A 22,734-nucleotide genomic window follows, 5' to 3' on the forward strand; every position below is an offset into this window, starting at 1 on the left:
AAATACTTATGCTCCTCCAATCTTAGGCTTCCCTGTGCTGTGCGCTTTGGGATTTAAAGTTGATGTCCAGCTCGTAATAATGTCCTTCATGGTCTTGGTGTATAACATACAACTCCTAATTTTGGCAGAGAGCAATTTATGTCGTTATTCAATTAACAAATAGAACAAGCATCATAAGAAAGGGTGGTCCCTGTTTAATCGACTCATGCCGCCTAATGTCGTCACCTGTGTAACAAAATTAAGTAAATCATTAGGAAATGTATGATTTCTACACTCTAATCCCTAACTATTTAATATTTAAAAAATTTATGTGTTCATTAATGACAAAGGTAACGCTGGAATGCAGGAAGATCACAAACTGCTGCCTGTCCTGGATAATCGAAACTTTTTAATTTGAAATAATTTTTTTATTAAATTTTAATTATATTATTAATGTACTATACTTATCTCTAAAGGCTTCTGAGATAACGATGCATAAAATTTTGAGTTTTTTGCAGTTAAATAGTCGCTGGCTCTATAACGGTTTGAGATGAAGCAGATATTGTTTTTCAATCTATCAACTCTTTTAAAGCTATAACCGGTAGATGAAATCGTGTTTCTATATTAATTCCTTTGGATTTATAGATAGATAAACTGCGATAAATTCACCCTATCCTTTATTATCACAAACACCATTGGGGAGAGGTATAACTTCAACAAAATATATAAATTCGCCCAGAGGATCCAAAAATGTAATTATATCTTTCATTGAAACAAAAACATTCTGGTAACTGTTAGAAGCAGCATGTTGTAGAAACTGATAATGCTGCAAACGCTCGATAATGTAAATTAATTCAAACCAAGTATAATTCACATTATCGAAGTATTTACATTAGCAAACGTGATCTAAATAATAAACGATAATAGGATAAAAATATACATCGGGTGTCCAGCCGAACACTGGACATAGGACATTAACGTAGGAAATCGGGTTTATTTTTTTGCGCTTGTACTGATTATCCAGTTGAAAAACTTTTACATGGAGGTTAGAGCACTCAAGATCGGTCATCATGCCGCAATTTTTTCAATTTTCTGATTAGAGCTGTTCTCGCTCAAAACGCCTCTAAATTAAAAGAAATTGAAAGTCCCGCGTAACCGTTCGAGGCCACAACTGGTGAGAGTCATGAATTTGTCTTTTTTCAATTCTGATCTTGACTCTGACCAATCGAGGCCTCGAAGAGTAACGCGGGGCATTCAAATTTTTGAAAGTTGGAGATGTTTTGAGCCGAAACGACTGCAATAAGACGATTGAAAAAATTGCGGAATAACGGTCGGTCTTTATATGCTACGATCCCCATATAAATTTTTTTCAGTTGGATAATCCACGCAGGCGCAAAAAAATAAAAATTCATTTCCCACGTTAGTGTTTTATGTCCAGAGTTTGCACAGTGGACATCCGGTATACCAAAATAAACAAAAATTCTTATAGAGATAAGTACTTTTAAATTGGAAGAAAAATAATCTGCAATTTAAGGCTTTTTTAGCTGACAATTTACGCTTTAGGCGTAAATTGACGGTTAGTATTGTCTTCCAATCCTTGCGCTCGTAATTTACGAAGAACTCAAATATCCATGTATGATACTTCTTTTCTTTCGGCCCGATCTAAATCTTGGTTAAAAACTTGTATAGCGTGCACGGTACTCACTACACTTCTAACTTCAATGAGAACGTCCTCATCGTACTTTCTGTCCATATCTTCCTTCTTATTAACACCATACGTCTGTTTGTTTTCACTCCATAAATTAATATCAGCTGAAGTACAAACAATGTTGGGATTCACTATTTTCAATAAATCAAGAATATCCAATGACGCACTGACGAGAACATCAGTGTTGGATTGCAATTGTTACCTAATTACATTTAAGGGATCATCATTTTCACTTTGATCATTAGTGCAAAAGAGATTGTTTCAATAGTTTTGAATAGTTCGCTGATTATTTGCATTCGGGGCCATATGGAAATTTAAAACAGCTTCTCGTAATATTACATATTTCAAAGCCTCAGATATCGTTTGCAGGATTCTTTGATAAGACAGACGCAATTAGAATATTTCGATAGTATTGTTTAGTGACTTTTATTACGTTTTTCGTCCATGGGTTGAATGAATAGGGTTACGTTGGGAGGTATATATATGACAAAAATTGACCCAATCCTCGCTCCTCTATTATTGCTCTGCAGGATGACTTGGTGCATTAGCTAATAATAACAACGTTTTTGTTGGAAACTTTTGCTTTTAAGGAAATTTTGTACTTACAAATTAAATGATCCTCAAATTATGAATATGTAGATCATTTGTGATTACGAATTCATTGCCATACTTCAGGTACAGAGCATTTGTGGGACCATTTCAGGGATATACTGCTAGTCATCCAGGAGGTTTCCGAACAGACATAATCAATAAGGATATAAATTTTTTTTAAAAAGTGCGGATTTTTTGCTTTTCTCATTATCTTTCGCTTTATTTAGGAGTCGCCAAGAACTCTTTACGTCATCGAGCGTATACATTGTTTACGTTATCGCACGTTCCACTTGATCCCATAGTACAAATCTTGTGTTTACGTTCACGCAATATTTCCATTATCGAGTGTTTACGTTATCGAGCGCCTGCTGCATTTCCTTAAATCGTTTCTCGAATATTTAGAAGACTTTCCATGCTTGGCTCTATGGTCATGGCCATATCCATAGAGCGCATTTCTGATCAACGAAAAACCTTTCTCAAATCACAAATAATTACTTCCGTCTGATAAGCGATTTAAAGATTTCGAATCGATGTCGAAACAGATAATCTCAATTTAACACTGATTCTGATTACATTGTGTGGAATCGAGAAAAGCATCTCGAAAATAGACAAGAGAACGAATGCAATCTAATTAATAGATCGAGATTTATCTGATTCCTGTTGATTAGCCGTAAAGTTCATTAGGAAGTGAATGTGGAATTGCGCAATTGATTGTTCAAATCGAGCGTTTTTGCAATCGCTTTTCAACTCGCATCGCACGAAATTCAAATTCATGGGCAATTCATTAGAAAATAGTCGTAAATTGCTGCTTAGTTTTGCTAAACAATGCTGCCTTTATTGAGTATTCAAGAAACGTAGATTTTTGTATGCGTCCTATTGCTACTTTACTACTTCAATCCATTATCTTATTTTTACCTTTTATTTTCCAAGAGTTATGTAGAAATCTTGGGTAACGTTGACTTAGTAAAAATCGAGTAAAATAAAGTTTTTTTTGCCTTTTTTTTTTATTTTCCAGTTTATGTCGTAACTGAAATTATGGTTTGCGTCAGCGAAGCGAAACTAATACCAAACTATCATTGTACTTAAATATCGTATTCACAATATAAAGTTACATTTTCAAGTATGGACAATAGTTTTTTGTGAATAGTTAACGCAGATTTGCATGTTTTGTTACGTGACCGTGTTATTCGCGTAAACGAAAATAGATTTTCGGAATGAAAAACCACTCAAGTTAGTCACATTATTTCTACTTCTGAAGAATGTCCTGAACGGGGTTGCAAGAGCACAGAGTTTATTCTTTTTCATTTTATGAGAAAATTTAATTCTTCGCAAAGGTTTTTGCTTGTTTCAAAACGGTTGAACCGATTTTCTCCTTTTCAATTTTCCTTTTCGTTACAGAGGAATATCGACTAATAAGTCCATTTAGTTGAAAGTTTTCCAAGTCCCAAATTTTTTTTTTTCGTTTTCATGGTAACCGTAATCAAAACTTTTGATTATTAAATTTTTATTACAATAATTCAACCAACAAAAAGGAAATCACAAATAAAAATTTCACGCGATCCATTCATGACCTTCTTGAACGCATAGCTCACATCTTCGACGCAGTTCACTATAACTTCTTCCTATCTCTTCGAGCGGTAAAGATGCCACAGCATCTTTGATCCTCTCTTTCAAACGTTATACATTCCGAGAAAGATCATTTATATAAACAATCTGTTTTAAACGGCTCTAAAGGTGAAAATCTGCCATAGTCAAATTAAGAAGTCTCGGTGGCCTAACGTCAATTAACTATTTTTATTGTACTAAAAACCTAATAAACATCGATCAGATTTGTAGCTTAACAGTTCACGGAAAATTATGAGGAAGAATGATACTTTCAATGTTTGGCGCTTTTATGTGGTCCTTTCGCCCTGGCCCCGATCCTATTGGGCTCCACTTCTTCATGGCGCCAGACGTCTTTAGATACGACAATATTTGTGATGAGATAAAGGATAGGATGAAAAGCAGATGACCACTGGATAAAGCAGATGGCCCCAGGACGAAACGCATGGTCATATAAGTCATGCAAACGGGAATTAATTTTTGATACTTGAGAAATTTTCATCTATAGTTCTTTTATATATTGAAGAACACATTCATTGCAATTACAGTGGTTTAAAATTTTATTGAATGGTCAAAATTAAAACCACTTTTTATTTAGATAGAGAACCAAAAGTCCAGCATAAATTCGTTAAAAATTGAAGGAAATATTTTTTATCAGCAGACCACTTTTAGCCTACAGGCACATAATGAGAGCGAACATCACAGAAAAAACAAAAAGACATATCCAGACGACAGAACAAATCGCACTCTGACTAATTACTAAGATATGTCAACCCGACAACCCCCTACATAACCCATCCAACCAACTATTATACCAAAGCACCAACATGACAAGAATAACGGAAAGAATTCTGGACATGCAAACGAAATGGAAGGACAATCCTGATAATTGGGCAATAGTAACCCCACTGTGTCTGACAAGACAAACAAGACAGTCAAATCTCCAATTCCCCAATACAACCCTGATAGACCACTACAGTCCGTAAATGTAAATAGTGCAACTGATTCAAAATATTTCTGTTCTTTTTTCTTTTTTCTCTTGGACAGTATGAAACACTAAGTTTAGTAATTTATATCATGGGCAGAATGACCAACAACGGTCGATAGCCCTTTTGGAAATAAAGATTTTTTATATACAGGGTGTTTCCTAACTACGTGTAAAAAATTTAAAGTCGTAATCCTCGACTGATTTTGAGTCAAAAATGTCTTATAAACATATGTCCGCAAATGCCGTGTTTCCAAGATACAGGGTGTTGAAATGTGACAAGATAAAGAGATTTTATTTCCAAAATGACTCAATTTGGGTGTTTGAATTTTAGAAAAGACAATATTTTGGGGGAATGCTTTAATGATTAATTATAAGAATTGCTGAAAATGACCACCATTACTTCATAAGAGATCCTGTATCACAAAGACGTTAAAAGAGGTTTTTAAAGGTTTGGTGGTTGGCAGCTTGGTGGTTTGGAAACCTTTCCATGTAAATGCGCCTCGCTGCCAAACACTTACCATCAGCAAGGCCGTAAACAAAAACCATATTGGTCATTTCTTGATTAGTGTAATTAGGCATTTGAAAAATTTTCAAAACTGAGGTATAATCTGATTTTTGGGACACAGAACTAAATTCTTTCACTTTAGAGAGTAAAACACCAAAATAACACTGACTATCTTGTTTATAGTAGTGGAAGTAGCAAAAAAAACTAACAATAAACAAGTTAGTAAATACCACCAAACCTTTAGAAACCTTTAAAACCTTTTTCAACGTCTTTCAGTCAACACCCTGTATCTTGGAAACAAGGCATTTGCGGACATATGTTTATTAGACATTTTTCACTCAAAATCAGTCGAGGATTACGCCTTTAAATTTTTTACACGTAGTTAGGAAACACCCTGTATATATACATATTTTTTTAATGAAAATGCTGAAACGCCTCAAATATTTTTTTAGTTGGACAATTTTTGACATAACAAACATTTATACTGAGTTACCCATGTAGTAGATAAATGTACTTTTTAATTTTTTTTTCTTATGGAACTCCATGTATATTACGACAATTTTAAGATCGTTGAGAAATTCTGAACATAGTTCATGCGACATATTCATGTCTAAATTTAACAGTTTTCGAAAACAATTACAAAAAAATAAAAATAACGATAGGACTATTAAGATTTAAAAAACGACAATGCAAACTACTACAATCTAATGTATAAAGTGTTCGTACTGTGTCTCCTTGACTTCCTGACAGTGGGAAGCCGCAATTCAAATTTCTCAAGAACTTTTCTCACCATTTGAAGAGGTATTTGTTGACCTTCTTGCATGCAACATGGATAATTTTATCGATACAATATTTATCGTAGATTTATATACGATATTTTAGTTTTAAGAATGGGGAATGAAACGTCCACCCGACACAATGCATCGTAGCTACCCCCGAGCGCATAGGTTTACATTAAAAAGAATTCACTCAAGTAAAGCAAGTGCTCTATTGGTTTAAGCTCAGGTGACTCTGGAGTCCTTTCTATGACATGAAATCCATAACCAGTTAACCACTGTTTTGTCAGCCTGACAGTATGTTGGATTCATTGTCGTGTTCAAAAAGAACCTAGTTGACGAATTAGTTCCAATTTTTCAGAGATGTTAGCAAACTATGCTCGAGAATACTAACGTTAATTTCAGCAGTCATCTGTCCTGATATTTTATGAAGCACTCCAACACCAAGTGATGTTGTGCATCGCTAAATAATTGTATTCCCAACACCAAGTTTTGCATTTAAGGGAGACCGTTCGAGTGCTTAAAGGTTCTTTTTTTCCCTTCCAAACCGAACGCTTTCCATCTTATGTTAATCTAGTAATTTTGAATTCGCCAAAGCAAATCACATTATCCCACATTCGTGCAATGTAGTTTTTACATAAATTTTGAAAATTCATGCGAAAAAATTTGTGGTTTTTGATCAAGAATGGTTCTTTTATTTTTTCTGTCGCTCTTAATCTGGCTTCACGCAAATATCTCTGTCTGGCTTTAGACATACATGTTATTAATATCACGCAGCCCATATTGAATTTGGAGAACGCTCTCAACCTCTCTTGATCGAATGGAGTGAATAATACTCTTTTTTTTTATCTACAATCCGAAATTCCGGAATTAAAAAAAAAATTATTACACCATTAGAGCACCTGTATTTTTTTGAGCTTTCACGGTAAAAAGTTTTTATTATTTTATCTCTTAAACATTTTGACAATCGCTTCATATTGCAACGAAAAGCGATATTCCATAACTATTAAGGAAAAGATATATTTACAATAAGTAAGAAAATTAAGTAATTTAATAATACCTGTTAAAACACTTTGGGGCATTTGAAGATTGTAGATGCATTTCATTGAGTGATAAAAAAAGTGACATTTAATGCTTCCTTGCTTTAAGTTGATTCAAGTGTTATTCAAAAAACTCACATTAAACACTTCTCACATAAAAATCATACTAACTGCAAAGATGAAAAAAGCGATTGTTTCCTTTATTGGCCAATTTTTTATAATCGTGTTTTATCGGAAACTACTGCATGAAATGCAGAAAACTTGAAAGCACTGAAAAGATAATTCGATGGCATTCAAAATGAGGTATCACTCGATCCCCAACCTAATCCTATATAAGATTTAACAGCTGCAACTTACCCCCCTCCCCCTTCACCTATCCCAATCAAAGGGGTTGGAAATGACAAAGCTGAAAATATGCGCAAATATTTTAAAATTAGACATCGACGAATCCCAACGATTTTTCCTATAAGAGATAAATATGAGAAATACGCCTTCTTTCTTTTTCAATGGCTCACCCTGAATGGTGAGAAAAATCTGAATTTATAAATATACAGCAAGGAGCCAGTCAGAAGGAACTGTTTCTGACTGCGCAGGAAAATTGGTATATAAAAGTTTGGTGACCCCCCCAATCTGGCAGAAAATCATTCTGCAAATGGCGGCTATAAAACAAATCGTATACAAACAGCATTCCGGACAGAATGGTTAAATAACAACCAGTCATTATCTTCGCAATAAAGTTGTAACATTTGCCGACGACCCGCAAAACAATCAGAGCAATTTTGCCTTGAGAGTGTACTCTTTATCTCCGAGCCAAATCAGATAATTGAAATTTTCAACCATACGAATATACAAATCGATTGTCTATTATTGGCCTAATTGCTCCATAGTAATGGTAATAGAAAATTGAGGGAGGAAAATTGGACGACTTATAGAAAAGAGTTTCTTCGTACAGTTCTGTAGTTATTCAGGTCGATTGAAGCTTGGAGCAGTAAATGGATGCAAATTTACCATTTATCTGTGATATTGTTGCTTTCATTTTCTCTTCTGAGTTCCTTTACACAACAAACAATATTTTTTTATACCATACACCATTAGGTCTTCCATGTTTGTTTTTTTTTATATTGAAAGGGGCCGATCGAATGCAGCAATAAACACGGGCATTCGACATTCGAGGCAACAATAGAAGCTAAACGGCTCTCCCATGAAGCCGGTTCCATCGCACCCACGCAGGTGCTTATTAGAGGATACCAGAGCTTAAAATTATGGTTTCGATTTCCTGTAGGCTACGCAGGACCGATTACGTGTCTTCGTAGCTTCGGGGTGTGGAGAAAGTTACTTCTGAGACACTTTATGAAAGTGAAAAACATACACGAAAACGTTTGTGTATGCTCATCCTGAGTAAACAACATTCGCGAACTACAATGCTGATCAAAATATGAAAAGCGTGAGTCTGAATTTTTAACTTAACCTAACTGACCCCAGAGAAATATCAGAAAACTTTTGATTTGTGGACCAATCCGAATAAAAATTCTATTTCAGATAGAATGTAATTTTTACATTTATTCTGAGGCCCGATGCTGTATTATGGGGAGTAGAGCGTTTTCTAGGGTAGTGCGCCGAAATTACTTCGATTCATTTACGTTTTTTTCCAAATTTTTTTCAATTTTTTCTTAAACTTATACAAGATGTTTCTTAATGGATGGTGAAAAATGAAATGGGTTAATCTTGATTTGAATTTTAATATAAAAACTTTATATAAAGGTATGTCCCAAATTGCTTCCATTTTGATTTACAGGGTGTTGATGTTTTATTTTTTTTATTTTCATTAATTTCTCTATTGTTTGTAAAGATAATTAACTCAAAACTAGTAGTAACAATCGTTTTAGCATTACGAACGAACTAAAATAATATTTATTTAAAATAATCTACAGGGCGTTACTTTCTTTGCTGATACTCTCAATATTTTACATCGAAATAACAGTTTAAGAGATATTTGCAAAAGTATCTTATCATGTTCGCCTCGATTAACCTAAGGATATTTTAAAACACAAGGTAGGTAATTGTTACAAAATTGTAAATGGCTGTCAAACTATTACAAATATACCTGGAAATTACTCATAGAATCCGGAAGTTCATAAGAAAAAGGTTAGAATCTTGTATTTTCGTAAGAGCAGGACATTTTCAGGAATTACTTTGATTACAATCCAAATTAGTAGTTTTAATTTTTGCAAATATCTCTTAAATTATTAATCGTATAAAAAAATCTGACGAGGCAAAAAAGTTAATAATAGATATAACGAATTAAATGAAGTTAATGAATAAAATTTTAAATTGTCTCAGAAAAAGTTCCGAAGTAAAATGTCGAGAGCGATAAAAAAAGTAACATCCTCTTAGGTATTTTTAATAATAGTTATTTCGGTGTGTTCGCAATGCTAAAATAATTGTTAGTACCAATTTTGGGTTAGTCATCTTTGAAATAAAAGAAAAATTAATGAAAATTGAGTGAAAAAATCAACTTCAACACCCTCTAAATGAAAATGGAACCAAATTAAAACATGCCTTTTTATGAAGTTTTTGTCATAAATTAAACTCATGATTCACCCATTCCATATTTTGCTATTTATTTAGAAACGCCGAATGATGTGTGGAAATTAATGAATGAAAATAAATTTTTTTAAAATATGACGAAGTGAACGGGTAATTTTTGTAATGAATGTTGATGATGACGTGATGGGATATTTTTGTTATTCTCCAGGAAATATTCTATTTCACCGAGTACAAAGCCCAAGGACCCCTGGTCCCCTTGCAACTTTCGCAAACATTTCGTACTTACCACCACAGATTGAACCCGGAATCAGTCTTTAAGACCTCGTCTGGATTAACGTTGAACACATTTGTGGGAATTTATGACAAATAAGCTAAGGCCGCAAATTTCCGTGTTCAAGTAAAACGCATAATTTTCCTCAGATTAGTACCGGTTAAAATCCTTTTTCATTTTATTTTTGTAAGTTTCTTACATTTCAGAATTCTTGGTTTTGCTGCCGCTCATTTGCCAAACGTGCAGTGGTTGAGAAACTCTTCAATGCCTAGAAATTAAAAACGTTACTTTACGGCCTAAGCATTGAAAGTGACACTTTACAACCTGTTACGTGTCATTAAAAAGGCTCTTGTTCTGTCAATCGGAGTAAAAAAGTTTAAGTTATTCGTAAATGTAAATAAAACGGTGGTATCAAGTAAGCGTATGATGACATCTTGCATGTGCACCTTAAGCGGCAATTTATTGGGTTTGTTCCACATGCAAATAAGTTGCGGGTACTGGCCGTGTGGTCTTAGGTTATTTATTACCTTAGGCGCTAGACAAGCGTCATTTTTCCCTATAGTGAGAAAAAGTCTCTATACTAAATTATACTGACAGGGAGGCCATTTTTCACGTCTAACCATTAGATTGCGTCGCGGCTCCAATCAAACCTATGGATGATGTATGGTGTGTTTATCGGAATTTTCGCGTATGTGTCAATAGGTTCTAACATTTAAATCATTTCTCAATTTCTCAATAAGGAATTCCAACGGCTTGGCACAACAATAATCCTTATTTGCAAAAACGGCTTTGCATGTCGTTCGAATTGGGACATCGGTTCTCCAAAAGGCATATAATAACTCCTCGATGTTGACATAGACTTTCGCTTGTTCAACTAAGTGTTTGCAAATACTGGACATGATTTGTTTTATCTTTTACACACACCGATTTCAGGTTAAGTATTTGAGCATTTCTATACGTAAATATGCTCACTTACTCTTTGTTCAGCGATGGGAACTTGCACGTGATCTCGATCTATCGTTCCCAATAATTTATTAATAAGCCGCCATCTGCTCGCATCCTCCATAGACGGACGGACATGGTGTCATATTTTTTGCCCGAGACGTGGAAAGCGTCTGCATTTCCTAGATTTCGCGTCCGTCATCGTAAATCTATCTATCAGGGACATGTCAAACAGAATCGCGTCCAACAAATGTCCATAAAGTGCTCTTTGTATGGAGAAACGTTGCATTTGTAAAATGCGAATAAAGTTCGTTTCGAATAAGCGAACGAAAATACGACAATATCGTTCAGGGGCCTGCTGTTTTTTAACGGGAGTAATTTATTAGTGTAGTAATTAATAAAAGTGTAGTAGTCATTAATTAATAAGAATAATTTTAGTCGAAGAGTTCGTTCGCACAAGGATTAAACTTGCCAATTGCAGTCTGTGCTTTACGCGCTAAAAAAGTAAATTTTCGAAGTGGACAATTTTGACAGAGGATTCAGGTGATGATGGATACTACACGAATCGTGTCAAACTGCGCTGCCCTGTTAAACGAGGGAAGATGCGCTCTGATGACGCACAGGGTACTTAAATTTGATTGGCAGCTAGGCGAAAGTGACAATGGCGAAGCAACTACAAATAGGTTAAAAGAAAAAATGCGGATTGTTGCATAACAATGTTGGATACCACATTTGTTTTACAACATCGTAATAAAACTTAATTTGTCATGTACGCCACTAACCTCGATTCGAACTACTATATTTTTTTATTGACAATACAAGAAACTGCTTTTATCAGTGAAATGTGACGGTTTATGTATGCAAACATGATACATACAAGGTGCTCCATTTTAAAAATTCGCACTTTAGGCAGATTTAGGATCGATACGTAAAATAATTGATTTTGAACCACCTGGTACAAGGCAGACCACCTGTACATTGATGTAAGCTGCCTATCCGCTAAATGACAAAAAAATGAAAATTCTTCTTTTCGCATTAATTTTCTGTTTAAGAGGCAAAAAATTATTCTTTTTTTTATCACAACACGAGGTGTACGAAGATAATGTTAAAATATTTAGGGACGCGATTCTATAGATTAAAATGATTAAAACATTTTTTATTAACATAGCTCAGAAATTGCTTCTTAAAAGCGGAACTCTGTAGATGGTTTTTTCGTAATATCTACTTTCAAATCGGTTTGCGTTAGAATTATAAGATTCGGTACAATGTAATAAGTTGAAATAGTCAATCTTTTTTTGTTAATAATTGCAGATTTTGGTTAAGGACGTCACTTAAAAGGGGGCTACTAAGTAAATGTTGCCCTAACTCTTTTGTTTATGCCATTTCCTAATTTTTGAAATCAGATTATTAAGTTTAAACCACAAATATTTTTAAATACAGAAGATTTTTCTTAATTAATCTCGTTAGGACAGACAGTTTTTCAGAAAAGTGAGTTTTTATGAACCGATGCACGATTACGCAGTCATTGAAATGCATCTCTATAAATATAGTAAACATCCTTGTAAAAGAAATGTTTTTTTATTAAGCAATAATAGCAAGACTGATATTGTTAAAAATTTACCACTTATTCACAACAAATGTTGAAAATGCTTTCTGTTCATCTCAATGGATCCTTTAATTCCTTCCTTCATAGACTTCGATGTTTATGTAATCGTGCATGGTATTAGAAAAAATTATTTTTCTCGAAAACGGTTTATTCTAACGAGATGAAATAAGAAGCCCTTTTTTACTTAAAAATATTTGCTATTCTATAATTTGATTTGAAAAATTAAGAAATTTAACAAACAAAAGAGTTAGGATACCGTTTACATACGAGACCTCCTGTATGTAACGCCACTGAGTAAAATCTGCAATTATTAATATTAAAAAAAAATCCACTACAACTTACACTGTATACTGAAGTTCATAAATTTAATGAAAATAGTCTTTATAATATTGCGAAAAAAACCTTTTCAGACTTTCCCTTTTAAGAACTAATTTTTAGAGTATATTTATAAGAATTTTTTAAATTATTTTAATCCCCAAAATCACCTCCCAAATTATGTTAACGTTATTTCCGAACACCCTGTATAATCAAAATTGTATAAAACCGCGACTTAAACTAGTTTACCCATAGGAAAGATTTGGTTCACTGGCCAAAGGGTTATATGTTTTGAATATATATTTTTTTAATTTTCTTTCTGATTAAGAGATTAAGATAATGGAATGAAAATTTTAGATCATACTCATACTATAACTGTCGTTATCTATCGTAAGTTTAATAAAAATTTGTTATAAATAAAAGTGGTTCGCTAACTACTTTCAGTAGATTTTTTTTCGAATTTTTTGTTGTTTCTTTGAATTACCAAGTAAATTTTTTTTTTTCGATTTCTACGTGGTTTAGCCAGAAATAATTATTTTTGAAAAATAATTTTATTTACTTGATAATTGAAATAAAACAAAATTATTCGAAAAATTTTTGATAAGGGTAGTTAAAAAAACTGTCCTTATTTATAATAGATTTCGAAGAAATTTATGATAGTTAAAGGCCCTTGTGGCATAGTTATTACCTACAATTTTCCTTCCATTATCTTAATCGGAAAGAAAGTCATTTAAAAAAAATGTCCAAAAGATAAAACCCCTTTGGAGAGACATATCTCAGTAACATGCTCGCTCGAATCAATATTTATAAGAACTGTTTTTACTATTTTTGCGTGTACTTTCACCTCCTTAAGTTTTTTACCAACTTTTCCAAACGCCTTGTATATTAGATTTATTCTAGTTATATTATTCCAATTGAAGAAAACTGAACCTTACTCGGTATCCAAACAAATTATTTCTTTGATATTGAGATTTGCACGAAGACACACCAAGACGCAATTGCGATTTATGTAAAAATTTGCTTATGTATTATGCAAAAAAGTCTGGTGCCTTGAATTTAATTCTAAATGTGGACGGGACAGCCTGAGCCTAAACGCATACAAATCTAAAACGATGTTTTATTAAACTATCACTTAATTCAGTTACAGGTAGCGTTATCCATAATGGTTTGTCCGACGTATTTATTACATTATAAGAAATAAGAAGTACATAATAAGGACGTGGCTACCGTGACATTTGCAGCACCGTAAAGCTTACGGAATTCATATTATTTCCCAATGAAAGATTTATTTCTGCACGCGATCCGATCGAATCACGTGATAGAATGTTTCCTCTAAAAATGGCCAACGGTATTCTGATGATGTTATAATTTGTGTCTCATGAGTCTGAATAACTACGTCCGGAGGTTTTAGTATGACTCAAAATAAATCGTTTTTCATATACATTGTTGTCCCTCCGCATCCTGTATTATTGCAAAGCGGAATCGTAGGTTTTTGGAAATTATACGAAGGCTGCATTAGGCGAAGTCAAAAGGTTGAAAAAAATAAATAAAGGAGACTTTAACGCTTATACAGGGTGTAACATAAGTGATGACTTTAATTTTAAGGAGTGATTCCTTGTCATATTTGAAGCAAAAATGTTCATATAAACATATGTCCTAACTTGCATCACTTTCGAGATACAGGGTGTTAAAGTTGAAAAAATAAATTGCGTTTTCTTTAATAGTTTTCGACTGCTTCGAAATAATTTCATGAAATTTCGTATACAGGGGTTTATTGGGATAAAAAATTCAAATTTATGTCGATTTAGCTGTATTTTCTAGAGTGCGCCACCAGCAACGATTTCGACCCCCTGAAACCGTTGCAACTTTTTTGTGCTACCCTGTGCGCCATTTTGGAATAGAAAAATCGATTCTCTCATCTTTTCTGCTTAAAAAATGTATACTTTATTGAAGTCGCTACGAGCAACGATTTATGAGAAAAATGCATTTAAAGTTGATGATGCGTGCACATTTTCGGAGGGTCAAAATAGCTTTATTTAAATCAAATGCTCAAAATGAGAACCGCGACTGTTAATACAAGCATCTAGTCTTCTTCTCATCGACTGTCGCACTCGTTCGAAAATTCCTGGAGTGTCGCGTATGACATTACAATAATTTACAATTCTGTTTCTTAAATCATTTTCATCTACAACTACCGTTGCATAAACAAACGATTTTAGATATCCCCAAAAGAAATAGTCCAGAGGATTCAGGTCTGGAGATCGTGCTGGCCACGGCTGAGGTCCTCCCTGAACTATCCATCGCTGAGCAAAAATGTCATTAAGATGTTGGCGAGCAGCAAGACTGAAATGCGCAGGTGCACCATCGTGCATAAACCACATGGTATTTCTTGTTGCTAGTGGTACATCTTCTAACAAACCAGGTAATGTTTCATCAAGAAACTTTGTGTAAGTTTCACCATTTAGTCGAGGAGGAAGAAAATGCGGTCCGATAAGATGATCACCAAGAACTCCAGCCCAGATATTCACCGAAAACTGTTGCTGAAATCCACTTTCTTCAATGGCATGGGGATTTTCATAGTCCCAAAAATGATTATTGTGAAAGTTTCTGATGGCATCTCGTGAAAAACTTGCCTCATTTGTAAATAGAATTTCACACGAAAAATTGAGATTCTGCACAGTTTTTTGAAGAAACCGTCGACAATGATCTAATCGTGCAGAAAAATCTCTTGGCAACAGTGGTTGTACCCTTTGAATGTGGTATGGATAAAGTAAATTTGCGTGCAAAACCCTCCAAACAATTTGGTGACTGATGTTAAACTGTAGAGATAATCTTCGCGTACTAATTGACGGATTGTTTTCCACTTCTTGCAGGATTGCTTCCTCTAGTTGTGGTGTCATTATTGTCCTCGGTATACCAAGACGTTCAGCGTGAACATTTAAAGATCCGGTTTCGCACAATCTGGCATGAAGTCTTATGAAAGTCCTTTCTGATGGAATTGGTTTATTAGGAAATCGTTCCTGGTAAATTCGACGGGCTTCTGCAGCATTTCCATCTGCAAACCCATAAATGAAATGTATTTCAGCTAATTCAACGTTATTCGTAGTTATCTGCACATTAAACGATTTTCAACTGACAGTATCTTGTAAATTTTAATGGGAAAAATTATCGGAATTTCCTTATCACAGGCTTTTTTTTTATTCCACAAAAAAAAACTTGTTTTCATTTTAAATCTTAAAAATACCAATAAGAATTTCTTAGATGTCCTAAACCTTTTATTCATTTTCACAAAAATTAAGCGAGTTGCAAAAAGAAGTCAAAGGACAAGAAAGTTGTATTTTTAATAATTAAAAATTGCATTGTAACAATTATTGTTTAATTTGGTAAGGCAGAAAAGCTATTTTGACCCTCCGAAAATGTGCACGCATCATCAACTTTAAATGCATTTTTCTCATAAATCGTTGCTCGTAGCGACTTCAATAAAGTGTACCTTTTTTAAGCAGAAAAGATGAGAGAATCGATTTTTCTATTCCAAAATGGCGCACAGGGTACCACAAAAAAGTTGCAACGGTTTTAGGGGGTCGAAATCGTTGCTGGTGACGCCCTCCAAAAAATACAGCTAAATCGACTATAAATTTGAATTTTTTATCCCAATAAACCCCTGTATACGAAATTTCATGAAATTATTTCGAAGCAGTCGAAAACTATTAAAGAAAACGCATTTTATTTTTTCAACTTTAACACCCTGTATCTCGAAAATGATGCAAGTTAGAACATATGTTTATATGAACATTTTTGCTTCAAATATGACAAGGAATCACTCCTTAAAATTAAAGTCATCACTTATGTTACACCCTGTATATAGGGTGGTTACAAAGTTGTGAAAATTTTTCTGTTAACAAATAAGGCTTAAAAAATTGGCTTTTTTTAATTTGGCACTTTGTCGCAATATCAATAGTATCCAAAGTGCGGGGAAGTAGGTGGCGAAAAATTTTATTAAAAAAAAATATATGAATCTTCGAAACTGCTTAAGACATTTCATAAAAATTTGTAGGTGTTGATAGGTGTAGCGCAAATAAGTTTTTCAATTGACAAAATATTTTCAGGTACACCCATGGAACGCGTATCAGAAGGTCATTTAATTTTTTTAAGGAATAACATGGTACCCCACTACTTATTAGATTTTTTTTTAATTCCAAATTCAGTTCGGAAGAACAAAGTGCTTTCAACTTAATTTTGCGCGACGCGCCCTTTTTCCGCTTGAAACCGTTTTAATACGTCACGACTCTAATTTCATCTAAGTAAATTCTTCTTTACCTTGGAAATATCAAATTGATGATTTCAGTGACAATAGAGTTTATGAGTCAGATTGCATGTGAATTTTCGTTCGGAGTATTGATATGTCATATAAGTACCACAAGAAAAAAAATTCTGGAGCTTTATTTGCAGGTAGAAAAATATCCGCAATTTTAGACCTACGCTTTATACACCTCAAGAAGATAAATAATATAATTTATTATTTACGGAAATTCCCGAACTTTCAACCCTTCTGTGAGTTTTCCCCAATTGAAATCATTCTCATCAATTCTTTCGTATCATGCAAGCTAGATCCGATATTCTTCATAATATAAAATTCGTTCTCAGAAAATGCTAAACCATTGAAATCATAATGGTTCTACAACATGTGCGATAGCGCGGCAACTCGTTCAAAGCCCGCGGCAACTCAATGAAAATAGATTCCGCGACATGTATTTCACTATTTATTATGACGTCTCATGTCCGAAATGGCCCCAGCTCCGGCGAGATTAATTCAAATGCCCCGTTTTATATTCAAAATGGGGATGTTATGGGTTGGCTGATTAGTGTCCAGTTTACTTACTACGTGCATACATTACTCTAGCATACTAAAAATCTTAGATCGCCAAGGAAAATACAGTTTCTTTTCTATGTGACAGTGACAGCGACCGAATTTGACACTAGAGCGAGGCTAGAAGTTCGGTAAATAGCTGTTTTTATATGGCACGAGTCTATGACGTCATTCTTCATCAGGAGACTTATTGGTTGAAGAGGAGCAATATTGATTATGTAAATCCATTTAAATCAGAAGGTTATTAATTTAATTTCCCCAGAAGATTAAGAGACTGCTGATTTTTTTCTATTGTTCCTTGATAATTACTTCAGCAAAAATATTCTTAAGTGTTTGACCGCAAGGTCGATATAGTCATCTGTCGACTTTGGATCGACATTTCTGCGGAAGTTATAAGGTATATTTTAACCTAGGAATCATGTTGCGTCCATGCGCTATTAGCGATGTACTAAATTTCTGAGTGCTTGAAAGGATAAGTGAGGTTAGAAATTTAACACGTTCCTAATAAAACTTGACATAACACTGAATTCCTAACCTCATTCATGTGTCAAGTTTCGGTCGCTTTTGCTTTTCACGGCGGTGAAGGTTTATAGTAAATTGGAAAATCATGACAGGCACAGGTGAAGGAACGGAATACAGTGCGCTTTCTAATGTTACGAAAACAAAAGCGATAACATAATAAGGCAGCGGCAGTGCGACTTCTTCCCATGGTCTTATAATGCGTTCGTCACTGTCGTGGTCACGGTCTTCTCGCTTCGACTTTTCAAGGAACAAGGTTAAGCGCCAGGTTAAGCGTGTTACATAAATAAACTTGAAATAATCGCATCTGACTTGCTGAAAGCGGTCCGTCTTATTAACCCACTTTGTATAAACTTGAATACCATGAGACTGTCCGTTATGAGAGATCAGTTTTGAGAAACGTTACTGTTTATTGAGATATTTTCAATATAACAAATACAGCTTTCTTTCCCGACAAAGTATCTCAAAGTATTTTAATGTACACGGTGTCCTAAATTCCACTATCACACGGGGATCTCGGCAACTGCAAGAGTGAGAGGGTCGGTTAAATGAGCCAATGTTGTAATTCATTCTATTTTTCAATTTTAGAAGAGTGACGTAAACTACTACTTTATCCCACATTCCAGCTTTGCGCTTAATTAATTGGAACGCCCTAAAAGGCGGTTCTCATTGAATAGCATCAATTCGAGGCCCATTAAACACAGGAAAAAATCGACAATGTCAACGGTAAGTATATTGGACCTACAGGAACATACCTTACTAGCGCCATCTGCCGTGTTCTTTGTGCTATGTAGGCAGCAGGACAGTGGTGCACACAGCAGATCTACAGGATTTTTCTTAATTATGATGCCAAATTGATATTAGACGTAGATTACATTATTTTATGCCGTATATTCTATATAAATTTGTGTCCAAAAATGCTTTATATAAAACATACGGGGCGTGTTACGGTAGTTTGGAAACACATACTTTGTTATTTTCTTCTAAATGGCCTTTGAGATTTTATTGAAGGTAGGTACACATGACATGTCCGACTGGTACAACAATAATTAATGGGTATATTATTTTTAGTCGTTATGGTAACCACGTAATAGGAATGGTCTAGAGATTTTTTCAATAGGTTTTTTTGTACGTTGACAAAAAGCATATTCTGTCAGATTTTATTAAAGATTCTTTAAAAATATACAAAAAAAATACTGTGGTTCGAAATTTATAATATGCACTTTTTTCGCAAAAAATGGCTAAGTATGAGATACTGCACACTGCTCATTTACCATTGCATTGAGATCTCTGATGTCTAGCTGGCCATTCATTTTTATTATTTTATTTTATCAATGCCAATATTTTGAGATTTAAACAAATATTAAATTCGGAAAGTAGTAATAACTAAACTTAATCAAATATCACCGTAAAGTTTGTTCAAAATGCCTTCCACCAGAACGAGCACAAACTTTGCCCCTTTGAGACAGCTAACTGCACTCTTAAAGTACTTCTACTATTTTGTAATATCTCCGCGAACGCAATCTCAATTCTTTGCTTTAAAAAGTTTTCATTGGAGATTGGCCTCTGCATACATTCTCCTTTACATTACCCCATAGAGAAAAAACTAAGAAATTTTACAAAATGTTTAAAGACAAGCAATATGACAGAAAACTAAGAGGCTAGCAACAAAAAATAATAAAAACACATAGCTAGGAAGCTATACATATATCAAAAATCTCAACACAATGGTAAATAAGCAGTGTGCAGTATCTCATACTTTATCAATTTTATTTAAAAGAGCGCAGATTATTGATTTTAAACCAGACTACCTTTTTGCGTATTTTGAAATAAACTTTAAAAAAACTAATCAAATATGCACTTTGTCGAGGCCCAAAAAAACCTACTTAAGGAATCTCTAGACTACTCGTGTAATTTGGTTGTCATAGCAACTAACAATAATGGACTCATAAATTGTTGTTGCGCTTGACGGACATATCTTGTATACCAACTTTCAGTAAAATCACAAAAGCCCTTTGGAAGAAAATAATAAAAGTATGTTTTTTTAATATATGACAAAACGCACCGAATTTTTTTATTACGCATTTTTAAATACACATTGACATAAAATTTCCGGCACGAAATCATGTAACCCACCTCTCATATCCTTTTGACACTGTAATTTAGGAACACCCTGTAAAACGAAGAGAGGAATTTCGCATATTACAAAACATGTCAAACTATTGGTATTTTAGTACAGAAGAGTTTTTCTCACGTGCACATAGAATAGAAGTAGGCAATAAAGAGACAGACGACCTATCTCATACTCGAATACAAATTTTAAAAGATCTTTCTGAGTTCAATGCTTTCCAGTGTTAAAATAGGTCAATTGTCCCATCACAATTTCGAACCAAAGTGAATATCCCGCAAGGGATTTACAAAATCAGCTCCTTTCATCAGAATATTCTCTATTCATCAGTGTGATGGAAACTTTATTGGAGTAAAATGATCCATTTTGGAACTTCTTTTTGAGCGTGAATTTATTGCAAAAGTAAGCGGAGAATCAAGCTTCAATTTAATCTGCGATAAAATGCAGCCTTCGCAGTACTTAGCTAAATTGAATTAAACACAATAATAATTATTCAAGGTGCCTCATCATAACTACTTATTACGTATTTGTTAACCATCACCAATTGGTGCCTGGTTGCAATTACGCCTTTTAAGATTATGTTTGTGGGCACTTTAGTCATAGAAAATCCGCCAAGCGCTAAAGTCAATAGGTAGACAGTTTACAAAACGCGTTGTGCAATAATTACTCGTTTTTAAGAGTGTAGAAAAAACGGAAAAAACTTGAATAATTGCGAGAAACAGACAAATCAGTAAAAGCAAGGAAGAAGGAGAAAGAAAACTGACCACATTTTGGATCGATTTCAATTTCGCTCCTCCACAATCGGAGGTTGCACAAGTCCTCCATTTAATGCTATTCTGTAAACAGATGCAGTGCTAATTGTTGGCTAAAAAGGTATCATCAGATCGGACAGCCTTCACTATCCAATTATTGATGCAAAAATACAAAAAAACTTACGATTCGAGCGAGTGTAACACAATGAACCATTTATCGGTGTAGAAACTGGCCAACAATGTCGCTGCAATGTCAACATTATCTTTGAACATTTTTTTCCTTGGCGTTGTTTGATTACAAAATTATCGACAGCAAAAGTATTTTTCTACGACCATTATCTACGTACCTATGGAGCCGTAGAATTGTTAAATGTGCCAATGTGTCGACTGTACCGGTGTTCAAAAATGTTTTCTAGTGATTGTGATTTTTGCATTTGTCAAAGGATTCAGGATTCGCACACCATAGTCTATGAAGGTAAAAAAGTTAATAGGCATTCGCCCCAATGAACTTGATAAGAGTTATACTTTCACATTTATCGACCAGATTTGCTATATAATTTTTTAGTAATAAATCAAGTTTAGAAGTTAACTCCCACCGAGTATCATACATGCAAAAACTCTTTAGTCGCTAATTTGTCTACAGGGTGTCCCAAATATCACGGACGCCATTGCTATATTCTAAAGGATGAGAGCTACGAGGTCGGTTAAACAAGAGAAAATGTCCGAAACTTTTGGCTTAGTTAATATTCCAAAGCAGTGTTGCCAACTTTTTTTTTAATTTTCCGGGCTATTGGGAAAGATATGAAAAATTCCATAATTTCATTTTCATAATAAATCAAAAACTATAGATATTTCAAAAAAATGTGTCATACAAAAATTTTACAAACATTTTTGGACCTTGACGTGTGCGATTTTCGATATTTTATACTTGGCCTAGCTTTCGAGATAATGACCCCAACTTTTTTTTATATGTGCACCTAAATAAATTATGGCATATTTTGAAAATGTTCATTAAGGACTTTTCAACAATGTATCACATGATAACATTTTCGAACGCTTTGGTTCATAAGAGACTATCATCAGAGTTTTTTTTATAAATATGAACGGAATCCTATTACAAATATGAACATTAACGAGTAAATAAAAAATTTTAAATCTCAAAATAATAATAAATTCTGTAAATATTAATGGTTAAAGTTCCGTTCACTTTTGCAAAAAAAAACTCTATTGATTGTCTATTTAAACCAAAACGCTGGAAAATGTTATCAAGTGATAAATTGTTGAAGAACCCTTAATGAGCACTTTCAAAATATACCAAAACTTATGAGTTTTATATGAAAGAAAAGAAATAAAACTGTGGTAATTATCTTGAAAAATACGCCTGCTATAAAATTTCGAAAATCACACATGTCAAGAGCCCAAAAATGTGTAAAGCTTTTGTATGAAAAATGTTTTTTAATTATTTTTAGTGTTCGATTCACTACAGAAATTAAATTATGGCATTTTTCAAGGTTTTCCCAATATCTCGGAAACTAAAGAAAATGTTGGCTATATTGTTTTTAGATATTTACCAAGCATAAGTAACGCATTTTCTCTGA

At 33.9% G+C, this 22,734-nt stretch overlaps 1 protein-coding gene and 1 long non-coding RNA gene across 5 annotated transcripts in view; one reads left to right on the plus strand and one right to left on the minus strand.

Moving 5' to 3' along the window:
* Positions 1 to 22,734, plus strand: part of LOC136338835 (calpain-9-like) — a 106,563-nt gene that overhangs the window by 37,420 nt on the left and 46,409 nt on the right. The window contains exon 1 of one of the 4 annotated variants that reach the window (XM_066281580.1): positions 20,984 to 21,611. The exons of the other annotated variants lie outside the window; for them this stretch is intronic. Coding sequence (XP_066137677.1) covers positions 21,515 to 21,611 — 97 coding nt within the window. The 5' untranslated portion in view covers positions 20,984 to 21,514. Of the gene's footprint in view, positions 1 to 20,983; positions 21,612 to 22,734 lie in introns of those variants that run through there. 4 annotated transcript variants of the gene reach the window in all.
* LOC136338887 (uncharacterized) lies at positions 21 to 21,333 on the minus strand. The gene is made up of 3 exons (XR_010732029.1): positions 21,321 to 21,333; positions 21,149 to 21,220; positions 21 to 225 (listed from the first exon to the last, which is right to left on the minus strand). It is a non-coding gene; the product is annotated as an uncharacterized lncRNA (long non-coding RNA).

This window comes from Euwallacea fornicatus, chromosome 4 (genome assembly GCF_040115645.1).
Source record: "Euwallacea fornicatus isolate EFF26 chromosome 4, ASM4011564v1, whole genome shotgun sequence".
Taxonomy (NCBI): domain Eukaryota; kingdom Metazoa; phylum Arthropoda; class Insecta; order Coleoptera; family Curculionidae; genus Euwallacea; species Euwallacea fornicatus.